The sequence below is a fragment of the Delphinapterus leucas genome, chromosome 4, assembly GCF_059928025.1.
Source record: "Delphinapterus leucas isolate spDelLeu-1000000601 "Yukka" chromosome 4, BTC_Dleu_Yukka2, whole genome shotgun sequence".
NCBI classification, from domain to species: Eukaryota; Metazoa; Chordata; class Mammalia; order Artiodactyla; family Monodontidae; genus Delphinapterus; species Delphinapterus leucas.
The window spans coordinates 56,316,187-56,338,647 of NC_143132.1; the positions used below are offsets into that span (position 1 = coordinate 56,316,187).

Here is a 22,461-nt window from a genome sequence, read left to right on the forward strand (position 1 = left end):
ATTTAAAAAATAAGATAGAAAGGCCAAAATCCAAAGCCCTGACATCCCCAAATGCTAGGGAGGATGTGGCGCAGAAGGAACTCTCATTCATTGCTGGTGGGAATGTAAAAGGGTACAGCCATTTTGGAAGACAGTTTGGCAATTTCTTACAAAACTAAACATATTCTTATGATTCAAAAATCATGTTCCTTGATATTTATCCAAATGAGTTGAAAATGTATGTTCACACAAAAACCTGCACACAAATGTTTATAGCAGCTTTATTCATAATTGCCAAAACTTGGAAGCAACCAAGGTGGCCTTCAATATGTGAATGGATAAATTATGGTACACCCAAACAATGGAGTATTCAGCATTAAAAAGTGGGCAATCCAGCCATGAAAAAACATGAAAGAATTTTATATACATTTCCTGTTGTGAAAGAAGTAAATCTGAAAAGGCTACTGTATGATTCCAAATGTATGACATTCTGTAAAGAGGCAAAGCTATGCCGACAGGAAGAAGATCAGTGGTCTGGAGCTGGGGGGAGAAAGTGTTAAATAGGGGGAGCACAGAACATTTTTATAGCACAGTGAAACTATTTTGTATGACACTAAAATGATGAGTATGTCATTATACATTGGTCAAAACCCATAGAGTGTACAACACAAGAATGAACCCTAATATAAACTACGGGCTTTGGGTGACAATGATGGGTCAATGTAGGTTCAACAACTGTGCCTCTCGGGGGCAGGATGTTGATAGTAGAGGAAATGGGGTGGGGAGGAGGGGTGGTATTTGAGAATTCTGTACTTTCTGCTCAATTTTTCTGAAAGCTTAAAACTGCTAAAAAAACAAAAATCTATTAACTAAAATAAAACCAAATTACATTCTATATAGCTAGTACTTGAAGCAGCAGTAACAGTCATTTTTTGGTAAACCTCAGTACAGAATCCAGACATTCCCATCTGTACTTAAGGCATCAGGCAACATTGAGGATGGCAAGGACAGAGCATAGCAATCATTGGGATGCAAGTCACTTTAACTGTGGGCTCTCCATCATTTATCTCTTTTTTTCATGATTACTAGTAAGGAGTTTGAATCATAATCAAAGACTTCCCAACAAACAAAAGTCCAGGACTAGATGGCTTCACTGGTGTATTCTAACAAACATTTTTTTATATTGAGGTAAAATTGGTATATAACGTTATGTTACAGGTGTACAACATAGTAATTCGATATTTGTGTACACTACAAAACTGATCTAGTTACCATCATTACCATACAATTACCCCCCTTCACACATTTCATCCACACCCCACCCCTTCCCCTCCGCTAACCATTTATTTTGTATTAAGACATGGCCCATCTAAAAGCAATGATGTTCGTATGTCCAAACCAGGTTTCTTCCTCTTCCCCATTGCAATTAATCTTTTCATAATTTTCTTATTCCTTTAAAGCAAGTCAGAAAAAAATTTTGGAAAATGGTTAGAATAAGATAGACCATTATATACCAGCCCCTTGAAAATGACCAGTAAAATGAGGAATACCCTTCTGGAGTTTGTGAGTAGTTTGCCCCACAACCCTAGGATGGTGGGTAAAAAGATTTTATGTAATAAGCAGAGGAACAACATTGTCCACTTAATATCAGGGCTCCTATTCTCTAAACTACAATTGGTTCTACTTCCTTTATCTTTATACTCTCCCTTTCCTCCTCACAGCTTCTCCCCACATCCCCTCTCTGTTCACACTGCTCTTGGTATTCCCATTAAAAATTAAAAAGAAGAAACAGAGGAGGGAAGGAAGGAAGGAAGGAAGGGAAGACACAAACAAGCTCCTTTGACATGACTGCCTCAACTAACTGCTATCTCCTCTAGCTCAGGTAGTAGAGATCATCAATATGACCTGTTCCTAGTTTTTCACATGCTCTGCTCCAACTATCACCTGACCCTCTCAACATACTCTCAAAAAGGCCGCCAATGGTGTACCAAATTCACATTCCAGGCAACACTGCATTAACCATAATCTTACATGGCCATCTCACTACCAACTATTTCCTTCTGAAACTCTCGACCCATTGCTTTTTTTCTCACTTATCTCCCAACCTCTAACTGCACTTTTTCAGTCTTCATTGCTCACCTGCCATGGATAAGCTGCTTCTCTTTTAAGGTTCTTCTGCAGTCCCTTCTAATTCTTACATATTCTTATGTTCAATTTGCATGTTAATGACTCCCAAAGATGTTTCTTTCTAACCCATACTTCTCTGAACACTAGACCCATGTGAAGCATGTCCCATGTATCATTCTTTGCCCTTGAACTGAACTTCTGCCTTCCCTCTAATAAGATGGCATTCTGTTCTCTATACTCCTGCAACTCTTACATTTGTCCCATTCCGCTTCAAATTCTTTACCAAGGTCATAAATTACATCTTTCCAGAATTATTATAGTAATCTCTGACACTCCAATGTAGTCTCTGTCACAAAATTTCAATCTACTTTCTTAAAAAACAAAACAACCTCAGGACTTCCCTGGTGGTCCAGTGGTTAAGAATCTGCCTTCCAATGTAGGGGATGCGGGATTGATCCCTGGTCTGGGAACTAAGATCCCACATGCCACGGGGCAACGAAGCCCACATGCTCTAGGGCCCACGGGCCACAACTACTGAGTCCGCACGCTCTGGAGCCCATGTGCTACAACTACTAAGCCCACACTCCACAGCTAGAAAGAAGCCCACGAGCCGCAACAAAGAGCCCGCACACCGCAATGAAAGATCCCGCATGCCACAATGAAGAGCCTGTGTGCTACAGCTAAGACTTGATGCAGCCAAATAAATAAATAAATAAATATTTTTAAAGTATATAACTTTAAAAAAATAAAAACCTAATTTCCCTTCACACCCATCTTGCATCACCTCCATCCAATTCCATCACCAAAAGCTGAATTTTGTGCTCATGAGTTCCACGTCTATATAAAACCTAAAGCACTGCTTATGTGTATGCACAATGTGTGTTTTCTTGAGTGGAGAAGATGTTGTTATCATTATTTTCTCAAAGAAATCTATGTCCCAAAAGTGACTGAGAAACTATGACCCACAGGATAATATGAGACCTTTAATATAGATATAAAACCTTCAATAGTCTGCTCCTTCCCTTCCCAGACTTATTTGTCAATATAAGCTTCAATCATATTGGCCTATTTGCAATGTAAGCAGGTTATATTCTTCCATGTATTGGTAGGGGCTGTTTCGACTACCAAAATGCCCAAATTTTTACTTTCTAACTGGTAAACTCTTCCTCAGTACATGTAATCCCTTCTGAAGTTTCCCTAAGTCACTGCAATATAGGTACTTTCCAGATAGTTTCATAGCATCTCTTACTCATTTTCATCTCAGCATGCTACATGGGTTTTGTCTTCCTAATTTTTGTATCCCCAGCTAAGTATCTGACATACGGTGAGAACCTAATTTTTTCTTTCTTAAAACAGATCTCTCTAAAATTGAGGCAGTTAATGTCTTAACTTGTCAACTACCTTGTTAAGGTTGCTAAGAAGAAGACACATTTATCTGAGTTCTAATCCACTGCTAAATTTTTTAAAAATTTATTTTATTTATTTTTATTTTTGGCTGCATTGGGTTTCCGTTGCCGTGCGTGGGCTTTTCTCTAGTTGTGACGAGCGGGGCTCGCGGTGCATGGCTTCTCATTGCAGTGGCTTCTCTTGTTGCAGAGCACAGGCTATAGGCTCACGGGCTTCAGTAGTTGTGGCTCACGGGCTCCAGAGCACAGGCTCAGTAGTTGTGGCACACGGGCTTAGTTGCTCCGCGGCATGTGGGATCTTCCCGGACCAGGGCTCAAACCCATGTCCCCTGCATTGGCAGGTGGATTCCTAACCACTGCGCCACCAGGGAAGCCCCTGCTAACTTATTTTTGCTTCCTATTTTTGCCTGATCTATATGGCAAATTAAGAAAACAGCATGTTTGCCCTCTGCCTTCTCCTACTAAATTTTTCAGAAACCCATCTAGACATCTATTGTTCTGTGTGTCATATTTAGAAAGATACTTAAGGATTACCTCTTAGCACATTCAGGACATAACATATTATCTTCTAGGTCTGGGGATGGGAAAGTGCAGGCAGGTAACATGAAGAGAGAGATCATCCTCCTGGGAGTGTTAGGCACCCAGGTCTGACCTGCATGGAACTGCAGGCGAACCCAACCTTCTGTGTCTGCCAAGAGTGGTCTGCCATGGACCACACACCACCGGACACCTAGGCAAGGAAAAAGAAGCAAACATAAACTGCTACGATCAGGTAACTGTACCCCAATCCAATCCCTCAGTGAGTCACTCTTGAATCAACTGAATGAGAAGCATGGAAAATGTAGACCAAAAGACACTGTAATCTAACTCCACAAACTACATAGCACAGAGGACAATAACAATTAACTTTTGGAAAACTTGCTTTGTGTCCAGGATTTTGCTACGTGACTTACATGTATTAATACATTTATTCTTAAGAACATCATTAATATTTACCTTCTATTTACTTTTCTTATTTACAGGTGAAGTAAGTGAAGCTTACAGTGTTAAAATATCATAATTTTCCCAGAACCAAAACAAGGATCTAGGTATTCTGATTCACAGCCAATTTGCCTAACCATTACATTGTACTGCCTCAACTATAGAAAACAGGCAAAAGGATCTTTTTTAAAAGTCTAACGAACAATCTAATTGGAGAGATGGGATATTTGAGAGACCACAGAGTAGTAAGTCCTATAGATATCAAGTGTCTGAAATTGAGGGAAAGGAGCAATCATTGTAGGCTTAAATATCTATAAAATCTCCCCAGTCAACTGTAAAATAAGAGTAGAGATGACCACGCTTTTGGATTGGAAGAATTAATATTATTTAAATGGCCATACTACACAAAGCAATCTACAGATTTAACGTGATCCCTATCAAATAACCCATGATTTTTCACAGAACTAAAAAAATAGTTCTACAGTTTATACTGAACCATAAAAGACCCAGAATTGCCAAAGCAATCCTGAGGGAAAAGAACAAAGTAGGAGGCATAGCGCTCCCAGGCTTCAGATAACACTACAAATTTGCAGTAATCAAAACAGCATGAAAAAAAAAGACAAAACAGCATGGTATTGGCACAAAAACAGACATATGGATCAATGGAACAGAATAGAGAGCCCAGAAATAAACACACACACTATGCTCAATTAATCTTTGACAAAGAAGGCAAGAATATACAATAGAGAAAAGACATCCTCTTCAGCAAATGGTGTTGGAAAAGTTGGACAGCTGCAAGTAAATCAATGAAGTTAGAACACATACTCACACCATATACAAAAACTCAAAATGGCTTAAAGACTTAAATATAAGACATGATACTATAAGAGAACATAGGCAAAACATTCTCTGACATAAATTGTAGCAGTGTTTTCTTAGGTCAGTCTCCCAAGGCAAAAGAAATAAAAGCAAAAATAAATAAATGGGACCTAATCAAACTTACAAGCTTTTGTACAGCAAAGAAAACCATAAACAAACAAACAAAAAACTTATGAACTGGGAGAAAATATCTGCAAATGACAAGACCGCCAAAGGCGTAATTTCCAAAATATACAAACAGTTCATAACAAACAACCCAGTCAAATAATGGGCAGAATACCTAAATAGACATTTCTCCAAAGAATACGTACAGGTGACCAACGGGCACATGAAAAGATGCTCAATGCCACTAATTATTAGAGAAATGCAAATCAAAACTACACTGAGGTACCACCTCACACCATACAGAATTGCCATCATTAAAAAGTCTACAAATAACAAGTGCCGAAGAGGATGTGGAGAAAAGGGGGAACCCTCCTACACTGTTAGTGGGAATGTAAATTGATATAGCCACTATGGAGAACAGTACAGAGTTCCTTAAAAAAATAAAAACAGAGCTACCATGTGATCTAGCAATCCCACTCCTGGGCATATATCTGGAGAAAAACATGGTTCAAAAGAATACATGCACCCCAGTGTTCATTGCAGAGCTGTTTACAATAGTCAAGACATGGAAGCAACCTAAATGTCCATTTACGGATAAAAAAGATGTGGCACATATACACAATGGAGTATTAGCCATAAAAAAGAATGAAACAATGCCATTTGCAGCAATATGGATGTACCTAGAGATTATCATACTAAGTAAGTCATAAAGAGAAAGATAAATACCATATGATATCACTTATATGTGGAATCTAAAATATGACACAAATGAACTTATCTACAAAACAGAAACAGACACACAGACATAGAGAACACAGACTTGTGGTTGCCAAGGGGGAGGAGGTGTGAGAGGGATGGATTGGGAGTTTGGGATTAGCAGATGCAAACTATTACACACAGAATGGATAAAAAACAAGGCCTTACTGTATAGCACATGGAACTATATTCAATATCCTGTGATAAACCATAATGGAATAGAGTATGAAAAAGAATGTATACATCTATGTATAACTGAGTCACTTTGCTGTACAGTAGGAATTAACACAACACTGTAAATCAACTATACTTCAATAAAATAAATTTAAAAAAATTAATTTTAAAAGAGTAATTTAAAGAGTGTGGCTAGGCACACTCCTGGATCCCAGTAGGTGCTTGATAACTGCTGAATGAAGAGGAACTAAAAGGATGAGTAGGGCTTCCCTGGTGGCACCGTGGTTAAGGATCCACCTGCCAATGCAGGGGACACGGGTTCGAGCCCTGGCCTGGGAAGATCCCACGGGAGTTGCCACGGAGCAACTAAGCTCATGCACCACAACTGCTGAGCCTGCGCTCTAGAGCCCACGAGCCACAACTTCTGAGCCTGCATGCCACAACTACTGAAGCCTGCGCACCTAGAGCCCGTGCTCTGCAGCAGGAGAAGCCACCGCAAGGAGAAGCCTGCGCACTGCCACAAAGAGCAGCCCCGGATCGCAGCAACTAGAGAGTGCCGGCCCGCAGCAACGAAGACCCAATGCAGCCAAAAATAAATTAATTAATTAATAATAAAAAAAAGAGGATCCAGAACACCTCTGGAAACGGGATGGAGAGAGGAAAAGAATTCAAGCCAGAAAAGAGAATGACTTTGTGCTGGCCTGAGGTAGGGTCTGATGGAAATGTAAACAGAAATATCAGAGTGGAGCAAGAATTGGAGAAAGATGGGGCTAAGTTATTCTCAAGATTTCTCAAGAGGACAGGGGCCCCAAATATTTTAATTATCATTGCCTACTTTTAGGATACCGAGTTGTATTTCATAAGCCTCACAATCGTTCTATCAAGTAGAATAGTTGAAATCTTCATTTTATAAATCAGGATACCAGGGTTTATGCTGAGTAACTTGCCAATGTCACATACCTAGGAAGTGGTAGGACGAGGGTTTGAACCATGGTCATTTTAATTAATTCTTCCAATCCAATAGAAAGGGGAAGACCTCAGGCTGTGGCTGACCACATTACCAGATTATGCTTTCTTCCCACCTTGGATCTGTGCTTAGCGATGAGAAAGTGTCCCCACTCAGCCACCTGGCTTAGAGAGCCATTCAGGCAAAACTTGGCTAGCTATCAATCACAAGATAAGCCCTCTATGAACCTAACGTCCCATCTGCAGATATTTTAACTAACGCTTTCCCTTTAACTACCATCAGTATTGGACTAATAAAAGTGTGCCTTTTTTCTCTGGCATGGTAACCATTTTTTAAGGTTGATCTTACCGGAAGCTTGCGGCAGAAAGGACTCAACAGAGGTAGGCAGGGGACATGAATTTACAGCCTTAGGTTGAACAGCTCTTGCAGCAATTCTTGACCATGCTGCCAACATGGCTGCCTGAGCTGAAGTTATCACTTCAACCATGTTAGTCCTTTCCTCATTCTCACTCATCTTCCTTTTCTGAACACTTGCTGTCTTGGTCACCGTCTTGTGTTTCCCTGGACATGACTGCAATCTGGCCTCCCGTGATGATTCAGGAATATACTGCAAATGGAATTCACGATGAATATGCAGTGAAGCGTCACTGCCCCAAGGACATTTGGGTTGATTTTATCATTCTTCGTACATTGACCTGTGTATGTCAGTGTGGGAAGGGTTTAGGAATGTTAGTTCCCTCAGAGCAGTGGTTCTTAACTGAGAGAAATTTTGATTGTCAAAACTGTGTATAGGGGAAGGGAGATGACTGACACATTGTGGGTAGAATCCATGGATATTTAGGCTACTAAATATCCTAAAATGCACAGGACAAACCCCAGGACAAAAAGAAATTAATTGGCCCGAAATGTCAATTGTCTTGGTTGAGAAAACTTGCCACCATATAGAGATGGCGGAGAGGAGGAAAAATTCACAATCAGAACTTACATCACGACACTCCTCACTCACCTGATCTTTTTCAGGATAAGCATGTTTCTGGAGTCTCAGATAAACTTCTATTTTCTAAGGAAATTAAGAAGGAAAATAAAAATTAAAACCTGCAGACTTCCCTGGTGGCACAGTTGTTAAGTATCTGCCTGCCAATACAGGGGACATGGGTTCAATCCCTGCTCCGGGAAGGTCCCACATGCCGTGGAGCAACTAAGCCCCTGCACCACAACTACTGAGCCTACGCTCTAGAGCCCCAGGCCCACAACTACTGAAGCCCACATGCCACAACTACTGAAGTCTGCACACCTAGAGCCCATGCTCCACCACAAGAGAAGCCACCGTAATGAGAAGTCCATGCACCACAACGAAGACCCAAAAATAAATAAATAAATAAATAAATAAATTTAAAATTAATTAATTAATTAAAAATTAATTTAGGGCTTCCCTGGTGGCGCAGTGGTTGAGAGTCCACCTGCCAATGCAGGGGACACGGGTTCGAGCACTGGTCTGGGAAGATCCCACATGCCGCGGAGCAACTAGGCCTGTGAGCCACAACTACTGATCCTGCGCGTCTGGAGCTTCTGCTCCGCAAGAAGAGAAGCCACGACAGCGAGATGTCCGCGCACCACGGGCCAATGAAGGGTGGCCCCCACTCACTGCAACTAGAGAAAGCCCACGCACAGAAACGAAGACCCAACAGAGCCATAAATAAATAAATAAATAAATAAATAAATAATTAAAAAAATTAAAAGCTGGCAGAGCTCCCATACTTGTTGCAAGCACCAGAGATTCCTACCAGTGCACTCACCTGACCATCGGTACTCAAATTAAGTTGTTGGCACCATTTCCGCAAAGTATCCCGACTCACGTTGTTAATTGGAGGCAATATGGTTGGCAAGGGATAAATAGGTTTACAACAACTAGATTTTGGGCAAGCTTTGAACTGTTCATCTGTTTGAGGAGAATGAACTGAGAAAAGAAGAGAACCAAAGTAGTAATAATATAATATTTGTAAATTCTTTAAAATTTTACAAAGTTCTCACTTATTTCTCATAACCCAATTTGTACATATACATATCAGCTATTTTTCCTCATCTTACAAATAAGGTAATAGATTCAGGAGTTAAATGACTTACCCAAGATCACCACCATTAAAAATGGCAGACCTGGGACTCAAATACACATTTTGAAATTCTAAATTCCAATTTTTTTACACTACCTATAGCAACCTGCTTTTTGCAGCCATAAACAACCACCTGGATAGAATATTATATTGGATTGCTCCTCCAAAATGTGTAGATGTTGGACCACAAAATATCTGTCCTTACAGAAATAATTAAAACCACCCCATCCAACAATGGTCCTCCATTCTGTCAACCTGCCTCATTTTTCTCTACAGAGAAAATGTACCTTGTCTCACATCACTTTGCTTAACTTATCACTGTCTACTTTATCTCTGGAAGCCCTCATTATTTGCCCCCAAAATAAAATCATTCTGAAAATACTTATTCAATGCCTTCATATGAAGCCCTGATACAAAGGGTCATGATATTAAGCGCCGCTAGATATTTGATCAGTAATTGCTCACCAAGCAAAAGACTAGTTGCTTTTCAAAATGATTTAGTCTCCCAAATACCATCTGATCTTATATGTGGAATCTAAAAAGACTGAACTCAGGAACGGAGAGTAGATTGGTGGTTGCCAGGAATTGGGAGTAGGGGAAATGGGAAGATGTTGATCAAAGGGTACAAATTTTCAATTATGAGTAAGTTCTAGGGATCTAATGTATAGCATGGTGACTACAGTTAATAGTATAATGTATGCTTAAAAATTGAGAAGACAGTAAATCTTAAAATGTTCTCACCACAGTGGGGGAAAAGTTAACTATGTGAGGTGATGGATGTGTTAATTAACCTTATTTTGATAATCATTTTGCAATATATATGTACATCAATCATCACCCTGTACACCTTAAAATTACACCATGTTTTATGTGTCAGTTATATCTCAAAAAAGCTCGAAATAAAAGAAAAAGGAAAATGCTCGGAATGATTTGGTTTTCATAAGAAGTATGTAAAAATGGAAAGAAGATTGAGCTTCATGGGGTGGGAATTTGAGCTCACATCTAGCTGCCCCATGAAGTCATGCTCTGTCCAAAGCACTCCACATGCCTAGTTTTTTGGGTTTTTTTGTTTGTTTGTTTTGCGGTACGCGGGCCTCTCACTGTTGTGGCCTCTCCCGTTGCGGAGCACAGGCTCCGAACGCGCAGGCTCAGTGGCCATGGCTCACGGGCCCAGCCGCTCCGCGGCATGTGGGATCTTCCCAGACCGGGGCACGAACCTGTGTCCCCTGTATCGGCAGGCGGACTCTCAACCACTGCGCCACCAGGGAAGCCCACATGCCTAGTTTTTGTTTCTTTTTAAAAGCAAGACAGTAATGGTGCTTAGCAAATGAGCAGTATGAGAGTTTGAGAAATCTCCTACCACAGATAATTAGGTGAGATTTAAACTGGGTGTTGCATAGTTAAAGGACAGGGGAAGAAGAATCTTCCAGAGCTGGAGGAGCAGCAAACTGAGCTCACTCTGTTGCTCTCATACCTTGATCATCTGGACTCAGTGACTCCACTTTGACTTCTGAAGTTGAAGAAACACTTGGTTCCGTTAGATGGTCTTCAACAATTTCCTCATTAACTGGAATCAATGTAAGAACCATATTTTCTTCACCTAAGACCTCTTCAAAGAAGTTCTGGAAAAGCAAGGCTCAATCACTGATTCTCATTTAATGCTGTACAACTAAAATGTTTACTTTCATGGCACAACTAATGAATAAGAGAAGCCAATAGCTGGATGGAGAGACTGAGATTCCCTGAATTTGGTATTGATTCATAGGCCCTTTATTAGATGGGAAAAACAATGAGGAAATGGGCAAAAGCAGATTTACATGTGGATTTTAAGAGGAAATTAAAGCATAGATCTTGGGTTTGGGGAAACCATTTCCTTCATGGCCTTCCTCTCCATCAGTTAAAACACCAAATACTTTCATTTTATCTCCTAAATCTGTGTAGAAGGTGTTTCTGTCTTTTCATCTTCTGTTGTGTGATTCACGTTATCATCACTGGCAGGATCAGTAATCTCCTGTGATTCCAATCCATCCTGGCTCCTTTCTGCAGACTGCTCTCCTGCTTGTTCAAAATACTTCAGTTAAAAGACAAAACTCCCTGGTATAGCCTGTAAGTTCTTGAACAGCCGGGCCCCCTGTCTGCCTTTCCAGCTTAAGAGCCCTGAGCTTTCTGACCTTCAGCCATACCAACCTTGTTTCAGCCCCAAGACCGGTGGGGAGCAAATGTATCTGTCTTACCCTCCATTGCTATCGCAGGGCTTACACAGTGCCCAGCACAGAGTGGACACTCAGTGTTCTTTTAACAATTTCATGAATGAAAGATAAAGTGGATAGGTAGGAAGGAACTGATATTTACTGGTTTTGTACAGTCCACATGCACTGTGCCAGGAGCTTTTTGTATTTCTCATTTAATCCTATAACATACTTGTAGTAATTTATTAGTTTTCATATTTTAGAAATTAGGCAACTGAGGCTCAGAAATTACATGACCGATAACATAGAGTCACGTATGCTTAAGTTTCTAGCTTTTCCTCTCCAATCCAAGGGTGAATAAACTCCATTCCAGCTCAATTGTAATATTCTCTTCTCTGAACAGCTAAGTGTATCCGATGCGGCCAGGCCCGTCCCCGTCCCCCCCAACCCCCGCCCACCCGCCCGGTTTAAATCTCTTCAAAGACTTCCCCTTCTTCTGCACTTCAGCTAGCAAAAGGGATTTTGCCTTTGTACACCACTTTTTCAAAGCACTCCAGGAAACATTTCACTGGTCAGCTTAAAAAAAAGAAGGACATTATTGGGAGAATATCGCTCCACTCAAGAGGTAAGCAGCTATATGACTTGCCCATAATCATATACTTCATATTGGCCAATTCAGTTCTCTAGCCCGGTATAGTGACCCCTGCAAATACCTATGAAACCTACTCAATTTATATTTTCCTCTAGTCCAGGGCTACCCAAGCCTAGTCAGGAAACCCTTTGGTACCAAGGCCATTGGGAGTAGGTTTGCTTCTTACTCCTGGGGGAAAGAAACCTACTAGTCACGTCACTTTCTGACCTTATCCACGTTACCCTTTTCACTTTCTTTTTACGGCAGCTCTCCATTTCTTTACCGTTTTATCTTGCCCAGCTACAACATGTCTTTCTACAAAATAAATATCTTACTTTGAACTAGGAACAGAAATATTTAGTTTCTCCTTTTTTACTTTCACCCAAGTTGTATACCGCAATCACATGAAAGAAAAGTAATAATTCGCTTGCAAAGGGGGCAGATTCTCAGATAAGAGATTTCTTACATCCAGAAAGACGGAAATATAAGTGAGCTCTAGAAAGGCTTTAAAAAGTGAATCTGTGGGAAAATAAATGAAATTCAAACCAAACTTACCTTCTCACAATTTGGGTGTGCCATTCCAAGGAACTCTCAGAGAAAGGCAGAGCCGGCAACGTTAAGGATATCTGCAATTTAATCCTCTTAACCTGAGGTTTCTAGTCCAATTTCTCCTTTTATAAGCAAATGTCTCCTACTTCCTGTTTTCCAGAAGAGCTGTCTTCCTTCCTCCTCTTTTCCCCCTCCCTTGTTATCTGACAGTGTGATAATTTCATCAGTTTTATACCCAGGCTTGTCTACTAGGCAAGAGTTAAGTTATTGGGTAATTAATATCACTCCTGATTTTTTAAAAAATTTTTGGGTTTTATTCCTTTATGGTGAGACTTAGGTGAAACTTGAAAATGACAAACACTTGTTGACAAGTTACAAACAAATAAACAATCTTTGTAAACAGTATTGGTGATGGATTGAATGATGCTTTGTGGAGGGAATAGAAGTTCAAAGGTATTTTATAACTGATTTATGCCCATGGGTGTGTCACTCACTGGGAGATTAGATTTAGATCGTAGGGACTGGATAACAGGATCTCTTCTGGATCTAGATCTAAACACAGGTTTTAAGCCTGCAATAATGGCGATCTGAGTAGAAGGGAAAGGTTTGGCTATTCAGAATAAGAACAGCAGAAGCCATAAGGCTAAGGCAAGTGATGTACTAATGAATGCAGGAGAAGGAACTGCAAAAACTTGGGAATTGCTGGAGGATAATGTTGGGGGCAGGATGTGATGAGACAGGAGGCTGGAAAAGTCACAGATGTTTTTATAGGTCACTCTAAAGGAGCCAGAGTTTCTAAAGGAAAATATATTCACAAGCAGTATGGCAACTCTGACATTCGCTGGTCTCGCAATGGGCTTTCTCTTCCCCTAGGTAAATGGTCTGGTCCATCAGTCTCAGGACCCAGGGAGCCGAGATCAGTTTAACTTAAATATTATATTATATTCAAAGTGCAAGGGCTCTGCCTCAGTTTGCTGAAGAGCTGGTTGGAAAATTAAACTATGAGACTCCACCCCAGACCTTCAGAATCAGATCCTTAAGGGCAGGACCCAGCAATCTGTGCTTCAACCAGCCCTCAGGGTTGTTCTTATGCACCTAAAAGTCTGTAAACATTGGCTAGATCAGGGTGTGACCAAATGGTTTTGGATTAGGCTGATAATGCTTGGAATCCTGGCTCCTCCCTTCCAAGATGGAAACTGAATTGACCCATAGAGATTCAGCCAAGAAAACACTCCATCTCCCCACTTGGGTGTGGCCCCTACCTACAGGCTTTTTCTGTTTGATTTAGAAGGGAGGTGACCTGGTAACCTGAACAGATTGATTCCAGTGCCTTAGGTTAGGATGGGACTTCAAGTGGGAAGACCATTCATTACCATATTTGTTTTCTTAGCGTTTATTACAATATAATTATCTTATTTATTTTCTTGGGTTTTCCCCTCTGTTTTTTTAAAATATTATATTATGGGAAAGTTCAAACATATAAAAGCAGACAGTTCACAGTGTATACCTATATCAAATCATCACAATGTACACTTTAAACATCTTAGAATTTTATTTGTCAATTATACCTCAATAAAGCTGAAAAAAAAGAAAAAAATAATAAAAGAAGACAGTAATATCACCAGCCCTCATGGATCCATCATCCAGCTTTGAACAACTATTGACTCCCAGCCAATCTGTTTTCATCTAAACCACCACCTATTCCCCCTCTCTTGGTTTATTTTAAAAGAAATACCAGACTTCATAGCTTTCATTCATAAATTCGGGGAAAAAAAAGACTTTTTCCAACTATAGTTACAATATCTTTTTCATATCTAAAAATAATTTAAAATAATTTTTTAATATTATTGCACTATTCAGTCTGTTTAAACATCCAGCAGTATTTAAATATGCAATTATCTCATACTCTCATTTTCTTGTTTTAACAATCTGTTGGAATCAGGATCCAGATAAGGGCTACACACCGTGATTAGATATGTGCCTTAATATAAAATAGATAAGGACCTACCGTATAGCACAGGGCATGTTTCTCAAAACTCTGTAATGACCTATATGGGAAAAGAATCTAAAAAACAGTGGATATGGGAATTCCCTGGCAGTCCCGTGGTTAGGACTCTGCACTTCCACTGCAGGGGACACGAGTTCAATTCCTGGTAGTGGAACTAAGATCCCGAAAGCTGCGCAGCGTGGCCAAAAAAAAAACAAAAAAGAGTGGATATATATATGTATAACTGATTCACTTTGCTGTAGAACAGAAACTAACACAACATTTTAAATCAACTATACTCCAATAAAAATTTTTTTTAAAAAAGGATATGTGCCTTAAATTTTCTTTTCTTTTTTCTTTTTGGCCACGCTGCACGTAGGATATTAGTTCCCTGAGCAGACCAGGGATCCAACCCCGGGCCCTAGTCAGGGAGAGCACGGAGTCCTAATCACTGGACCGCCTGGGAATTCCCACCTTAAATTTTCTTTAATCTGTAAATTCTCCCTCCATCTTTTATTTTCCTCACAAATTTTGTTTTTGTTCCTATTATTGCTTAAAGAATTGTGTGAATTTCCTGTAGTTTTATACCTAGGTTTTGCTAATTTCATTTGTACTTCCACTTTAAGCTAGTCTTCTATCCTCTGCATTTATTGTAAATGGGCTTGATCAGGCTTCCCTGGTGGCGCAGTGGATGAGAGTCCGCCTGCCAATGCAGGGGACACGGGTTCGTGCCCCGGTCCGGGAAGATCCCACATGCCGCAGACCGGCTGGGCCTGTGAGCCATGGCCCGCTGAGCCTGCGCTTCCGGAGCCTGTGCTCCGCAACGGGAGAGGCCACAGCAGTGAGAGGCCCGCATACCGCAAAAAAAAAAAAAACACTCTTTCCCTTTCTCTTCACTCATTTGACTCCGCATTCTTTAAACTTATCTTTTTTAACTTATTTTTAATTCAAGTACATCTGACATATAACATTGTGTAAATTTAAGGTGTACATGTTAATTTGATACATCTGTATATTGTAATACTGTTGCCATTATAGCTATAATTAGCATTCTATCCTGTTCTTTAAGTGTAAATGCCAGTTTCTTGTAGTGACCCTAAAAGAGTTTACTCCTGTTATTCTCTTATTCCTTTTCTTCATAGAATTTCTTTAAATCTGTATATATTTGAAATTTTGATTGTTTAACTTCATCTCCCCAGTTAGACAGCAGGCTCCAGAGAGCAATGGTCTAACCTAGAGCATTGCACTGTATCAGGTTCAGAACAGAGGCTCAATCAATGCTGGTTATTCATCCTGCATCAGCCTCTATTCCCTGCCCCCCACACCATGCCACCAACTTCCTTTTGAGTAGATGGTCCTCTCTGTGCTGCTGCTCTAATGGATATACTGTAACTGCTGATAACGGACTGACCTGACTCTCTCCTGTCAGACTGTGACATTGTGAAGTTCTCAGACTCACCTTTATTCTCCCCATGCTCAGCTCAGTGCCTGGTTTAGAGAAGGCTCTTAATTAGGCACAACAAAGGACTCAAATCTTATTACACCAATTTCAGTTTAGGGCTCAGTATATACCTCAAAGCTGAAAAGCAGCCACTAAATGGATGTTAAGCTATAAAAAATAACCTAGACTGTAGGGTAGAGATTTTAAAAAGAAAAAAAATTGTTTATGTATACTTGGATTCTAATATTATTCCAATAATAGAGAATAGTTCTGAAATAAAAATGCATTACCTATTTCAAATATATTTTATTTACCATATTGTAAGTTAAATATTTAAATACATTGTATTTTTTTGTTTAGATAAATGTTTTTCAAAAGTTTTTCTTTTTTTTTTTTTTTTAAATCAAAGGAACATGCTCTGTAATAGTAAATGTTCATGGAGCACCAATATGTAACAGATAAAAGTGGAGCAACTCTGGTTGAAAAATAAAGAAATATAAGACATCCCCACAGAACCCTCAGGTGCTGAGAAACAGTTTGGAAACTATGGTTCGGTATCACTCTTATGTGGAAGGGACAGCTACTGAGTTCTTCAGTTTTCTGAGGAGGAAGATAAAAGATGCACTCTGAAAGATGTTCCCAACTTTGCCACATCCTTCATTTCAAGAAATTCCCACTTCCAAGCACTACTGAAAATTCATTTCTACTTTAGAGCGGTAGTTACAGATCTTCGTCTTCTGATCGAGAATAAATGAGCATTTTTGCTTTTTTTTTTTTCTGAAAAAAATATCTCTTCTCTATCATGAAGCAACAGTCACAATTAGGAGAATCTTAAATTCAGACAAGTAAGGTCTATCCTCTGTTCTGTATGACTCAGAAGATGTGGTTAGGACAGAGCATGGCAGTCAGGGGAGATGAGGTGGGAAGGACAATTTTTTTGTTGTTTTCGTTTTGCGGTACACGGGCCTCTCACTGCTGTGGCCTCTCCCGTTGCGGAGCACAGGCTCCGGACGCGCAAGCTCAGCGGCCATGGCTCACGGGCCCATCCGCTCCGCGGCATGTGGGATCTTCCCGGACCGGGGCACAAACCCATGTCCCCTGCATCGGCAGGCAGACTCTCAACCACTGCGCCACCAGGGAAGCCCAGTTCAACTTTTTGAACATAACTTTTTATTCTGTCTAGTTCCTTTCCTTTCTGGTCTAATAGTTTTTCTGTCTCCTTTTCCCCACCTAACTCCTAAAACACTGATGTCCCATGAGGTTGCATTTCTCTATTCTTGATCATGCTTCATGCTTTTCTAGAGCAGCTTCATCCATTTTTCCAATTTCAACCTCCACCTACATGCTGATGACTCCCATATATGTATTTCTAGCCCAATCTTTTTGCCTGCCTTACTGACCCAAGTTTTGGCATATCAGGCTATGCACTTCAAACTTAGTAAGAAGTAAACTCAGTGACATCCTTACCAACTTTCACGTCCTTTGGTATTTCTTCTTGAGATGTGTTATCATCCACCCAGTCATCTAAAGGCAGAAACGTAAAAACTACTTAAAACACCCCTTCTCCTTAAACTCCAATAGGTCAAAGTCCTGTGGAGTCAAACATGTACACATCTTGCTTGATTTTGCCTCTCCTATAATTCTACTGCCATTGCCTTATTTCTTGTCTAAAGCATCTCTAACCCGTCATTGAAATCTGTCACTGATCATATTACCTCCCAGCCAACCTATCCTGTCTTTTTTTAATTGAAGTATAGTTGATTTACAATGTTGTGTTAGTTTCAGGTGTACAGCAAAGTGATTCAGTTTTACACACACACACACACACACACACGCACACATTCTTTTTCAGATTCAACCCATTCTGTGTGTTTTGTTTGTTTGTTTTTTTGTCTCCACCAGGTCTTAGTCGCAGCCCGTGGGCTCTTCCTTGCGGCGGCATGAGGGCTCCAGAGTGCGCAGGCTTAGTTGCCCCGTGACATGTGGGATCTTAGTTTCGCAACTGAGGATCTAACCCGTGTCCCCTGCATTGGAGGGCAGATCAGGGAAATCCTTAACCCATTCTTTTTTCTTAATTTATTTATTTTTAATTTTATTTAGTTATTTTTTTTGGTTGTGTTGGGTCTTTGTTGCTGCACGTGGGCTTTCTCTAGTTGCAGAGAGTGGGGGCTACTCTTCGTTGCAGTGCACGGGCTTCTCATTGCAGTGGCTTTTCTTGTTGTGGAGCACGGGCTCTAGGCGAAGGGGCTTCAGTAGTTGTGGCACGCGGGCTTAGTTGCTTTGCAGCATGCAGGATGTTCTTGGACCAGGGACTGAACCCGTGTCCCCTGAATTGGCAGGTGGATTCTTAACCACTGCGCCATGAAGGAAGTCTCCCAACCCATTCTTGATGATGCTTGATGTATGTTACCTCAAGTTGAGTTTCATAACTAGGGAATTTAGTGTCTGTGCTGTGCGCACTAGGGTGAGATAGGAAGCAGTTTTATTTATTTATTTTTAATGAAATTACTCTATTTATTTATTTATTGGCCGCACTGCGTAGCATGCAGGGTCTTATTTCTCTGACCAGAGATCGAACCTGCTCCCCTTGCAGTGGAAGTGCAGAGTCTTAACCACTGGACCACCAGAGAAGTCACAGGAAGTAGTTTTAGAGGTTTAGAATTGGCGTCCCCACTGTGATAGCTCTTATCCCACAGGCCAAGGATCCAATGTGGTGGTTACTTCATCTGTCAAGTATATCAATTCCAATTATACATTCAGAGACTGAGAAAATGATCCCTGGGTGTCTTCATAAAAACAGTGGGCCTACCGGAGCTAGACTTTAGCCAGGACTCAGCTATTATGGGGCTGCTTTAAGCCCCCAACCTAACAAAAAGGGGGTCGTGATGGTAATTTGGGTATCAAAGTCAATTCAGATTCTGTGTCCAATAGTCTTTAAAATCTCTCATTTCTCTTTTCCAGTGTACAGTCACATCGTTAAATGCCTATATATCCCTTTGGAGAAAGACGGGGGAATAATTATAAGAAATACTTATTATGGGGGCTTCCCTGGTGGCGCAGTGGTTGAGAATCCGCCTGCTGATGCAGGGGACACGGGTTCGTGCCCCGGTCTGGGAAGATCCCACATGCCGCGGAGCGGCTGGGCCCGTGAGCCATGGCCGCTGAGCCTGCGCGTCCGGAGCCTGTGCTCCGCAACGGGAGAGGCCGCAACAGTGAGAGGCCCGCGTTTAGCTGCCTCGGCTAAAATTTTAAGTCTCTGTAGCTCTGCGACTTTATCTATTAGAGCTTCTGTTTGCTGTGTCCATTCATCTAACATCAGGAGATGTGGGCCTCTGTAAATGACTAGGGGCTGTTTGGCTCTCACATCTCATACTTCATCTTCCAATGCTTGTTAATGGCCTTCAGTTTCTCATTATCTTATTGATGGACATTAATATGACTTACAAGTAACCAGCCAACTCCACTAACTTTGTAGTTGCTTTTACACCTATATTTTCCAAATGCCTGAATTATTGCATTTGTGAGGGCATTCCCCTCTACAAGGACATTTTCCCAGATCACCTCCAGTAAAATCTTCAGCAATTGGACCACCATTGTAGGCCAGGGATTATCCATCCCCCATATAGCACCCAGAATGTTCTCCTTTTGTGTTCACCAGCAGGTCAGTGAGCCAGTTCCAGAATCTCATCTTATTACCTGGTTTTTCCTGACTGCTCCTGGCACAATAGGTATTTGTTCGTATGTTCCAAGAAGCAGATGGCAAGAAGGGATTAGGTATGCAAGAGATTCGGTATAGAAAATAACTGCGAATGAAAGTAAGAAGGGAGCTGGAAGGCTAGGAGAGTTGTCAGACCATGACGTAGGTCTGACCCCTGTGAAGGAGAAGGAAGGGAGTATGGGTAGGAAGAGTCTTGAACTGCAGTGCAGTTCTAAGGAAGTTTCAGCAAGGCTGATGAAGAGTCCTTGAGTCTAAGCCATAAGAATGCCCCTGCTTTAGAATTCCTGCTACACTTAGTGGCTGGGAGGAGCAGATGGGAGTTATAGCATAGGTGTGAACTTCACAGCAGTGGTGTTAAAGACGGCGCCAGTGACCTGCAGTACAGAGTTGAAAGGCACATTTGCGTGATCACCACACCATAATGCTATACTCCCTTTGCTTGAATGCCTTGAAGAAAGGGAAGAGAAATAGAGTATACTTAGGTTGGGGCATTCCTCGTCTGAGCACATCAACACTTTATTCTTCCCTCTGAAATTATAATTACACTCAATGATGGGAAAAGAGCAGGGGCCAAATCACTTGGCTTAGAAATCATTTCAGGAAAAATGTTGACATCTGCCCGTAGTAAGTGAGCTGCCACAAATGGAGAGAAGCTTTATGGAAAAATATTTCCCAACCTATGGACTGTTAAATAGTAAGTGGCTTGTTCCATCACTTTATTTCCATTTGAAGCTATTTTAAATTGAGTTTCTTACCTCTTCCTGACCAGCACTATTATCAGTCTTACCAGGGACTTTCTGGGTCCAGGACTCAGAAGTGGCAGTAAAAATAGCTAGGGCAACTACAATAGGGTTGTCTGATCTTGAACCTTTTCTTGAATGTAATAGTTGTACAGTCCCTTTGTCTGAGTTATTTATCACAAATCTTTTAGCCATGTTGAGGGTAGTGACCACTGCAATCTTCTTCCTTCTTTTAGGTCTGCGCTGAGGCATTGCTGGACTAGCTAATATCAGGTCTCTCTCTCTCTTGCTCTCTCTCTTTTTTTTTGAGGGGGAGGGGTTGGTTTTAGTTGAGTTATATATATATATATTTTTTTCTTCCAATTGTATCTGGATAATATCTGATCTCCTCTCAAATGTGACAATTTCTGGACCATTTCTGCTGAGGTGAGCATATTCTGCAAACAGGTCTCATGATCAGTGTTCAAAAGTAAGGTATTACTACCATTTTTTAAAAGATGAACATTATTGGGCTTCCCTGGTGGCGCAGTGGTTGAGAGTCCGCCTGCCGATGCAGGGGACACGGGTTCGTGCCCTGGTCTGGGAAGATACCACATGCCGCAGAGCGGCTGGGCCCGTGAGCCATGGCTGCTGAACCTGCGCGTCCGGAGCCTGTGCTCCGCAATGGGAGAGGCCACAACAGTGAGAGGCCCACTTACCGCAAAAAACAAAACAAAACAAACAAAAGATGAACATTATTTATCTCAATAGTTCAAAATAGAGTATGGAGAGAGTAATGTATGGTAGTAGACACTAAGAATAATATCCTCCCCTTCTCTGTCTGCTTTCTCTGGCCTTGCTTTATACCAAAATTAGGCAAAATGATTCAACGTAAGAATTATGATTTTGTAGCATTAATGTCTTCCCAACAAGTGACTTTAAAAAAGAATGCATGTTTACACAATCTCTCATAAATTGTTTATTTTTTCTGGAGAGAATAAGAGGGAAATAAAAGTTAATAAAAGGATTCACATTCCCGTCTTTGTTCTGAGCAGCACAAATTCCCAGTTTACTAACCTTGCTATCACTACTCAAATTATGTTGTTGGCACCAACTACCCAAAGTGTTCAAGATAGCCCATCCATAGGAGGCAGGCTGCTCGGCTAGGGAAGTATTCTATTCTGGGCAACTTAACGTTGAAGAACAGAAGCTAAGAAAGAATTTAATAAAATAGTCATAAAGAGCATTTGCATAGACTGTCAATTTATGAAGTATATTATATATATTATCTCATTAATTCTTATAATCCTGTGAGATAAATATTATGATCACTGCTATTCAGGTAACAGATACTCAATATCAACCATCTACTAAAATAGCACCTGTGGTCTCAAACCTAGGTCTTAGACTTCTAACTTCCTTAATCTTGGCGGGTCATTAACACTTTGCCCAACATACATGTGTGTCATCTTTTTTGTTTCTGTAGTCCCCACTCACAGGTCATATCATTGCATTAGATTGTAGTTGAGTTATATTAACCATCTAGGGCAATGAAGTCTTAGAATTTAACACAGTTGACTGTTATCTTCATTTCCTAATACCTTCCACACTACATACAACCCACCTGCACTCCATTATTGCCTTCTGCTACTTTGCAGAACTCCTTACACACTGCATTCTACTTAAGGCTAGATATTTTCTTACAGAGGAACGTACTTAAATGTATTCTTCTTGCAAGAAAC

The 22,461-nt window shown here is 40.7% G+C and overlaps 1 protein-coding gene across 1 annotated transcript; it reads right to left on the reverse strand.

The window, feature by feature from the left end:
* Positions 1 to 678: 678 nt before the first annotated feature.
* Positions 679 to 20,992, reverse strand: DPPA2 (developmental pluripotency associated 2). Its single transcript, XM_089909895.1, has 9 exons — positions 20,788 to 20,992; positions 17,750 to 17,806; positions 13,349 to 13,464; positions 10,960 to 11,107; positions 9,171 to 9,331; positions 8,381 to 8,434; positions 7,723 to 7,981; positions 4,047 to 4,242; positions 679 to 1,431 (listed from the first exon to the last, which is right to left on the reverse strand). Exons 1-9 carry the CDS (start codon positions 20,990 to 20,992, stop codon positions 1,323 to 1,325), a joined length of 1,305 nt encoding a protein of 434 aa, XP_089766021.1. The 3' UTR covers positions 679 to 1,322.
* Positions 20,993 to 22,461: the final 1,469 nt, after the last annotated feature.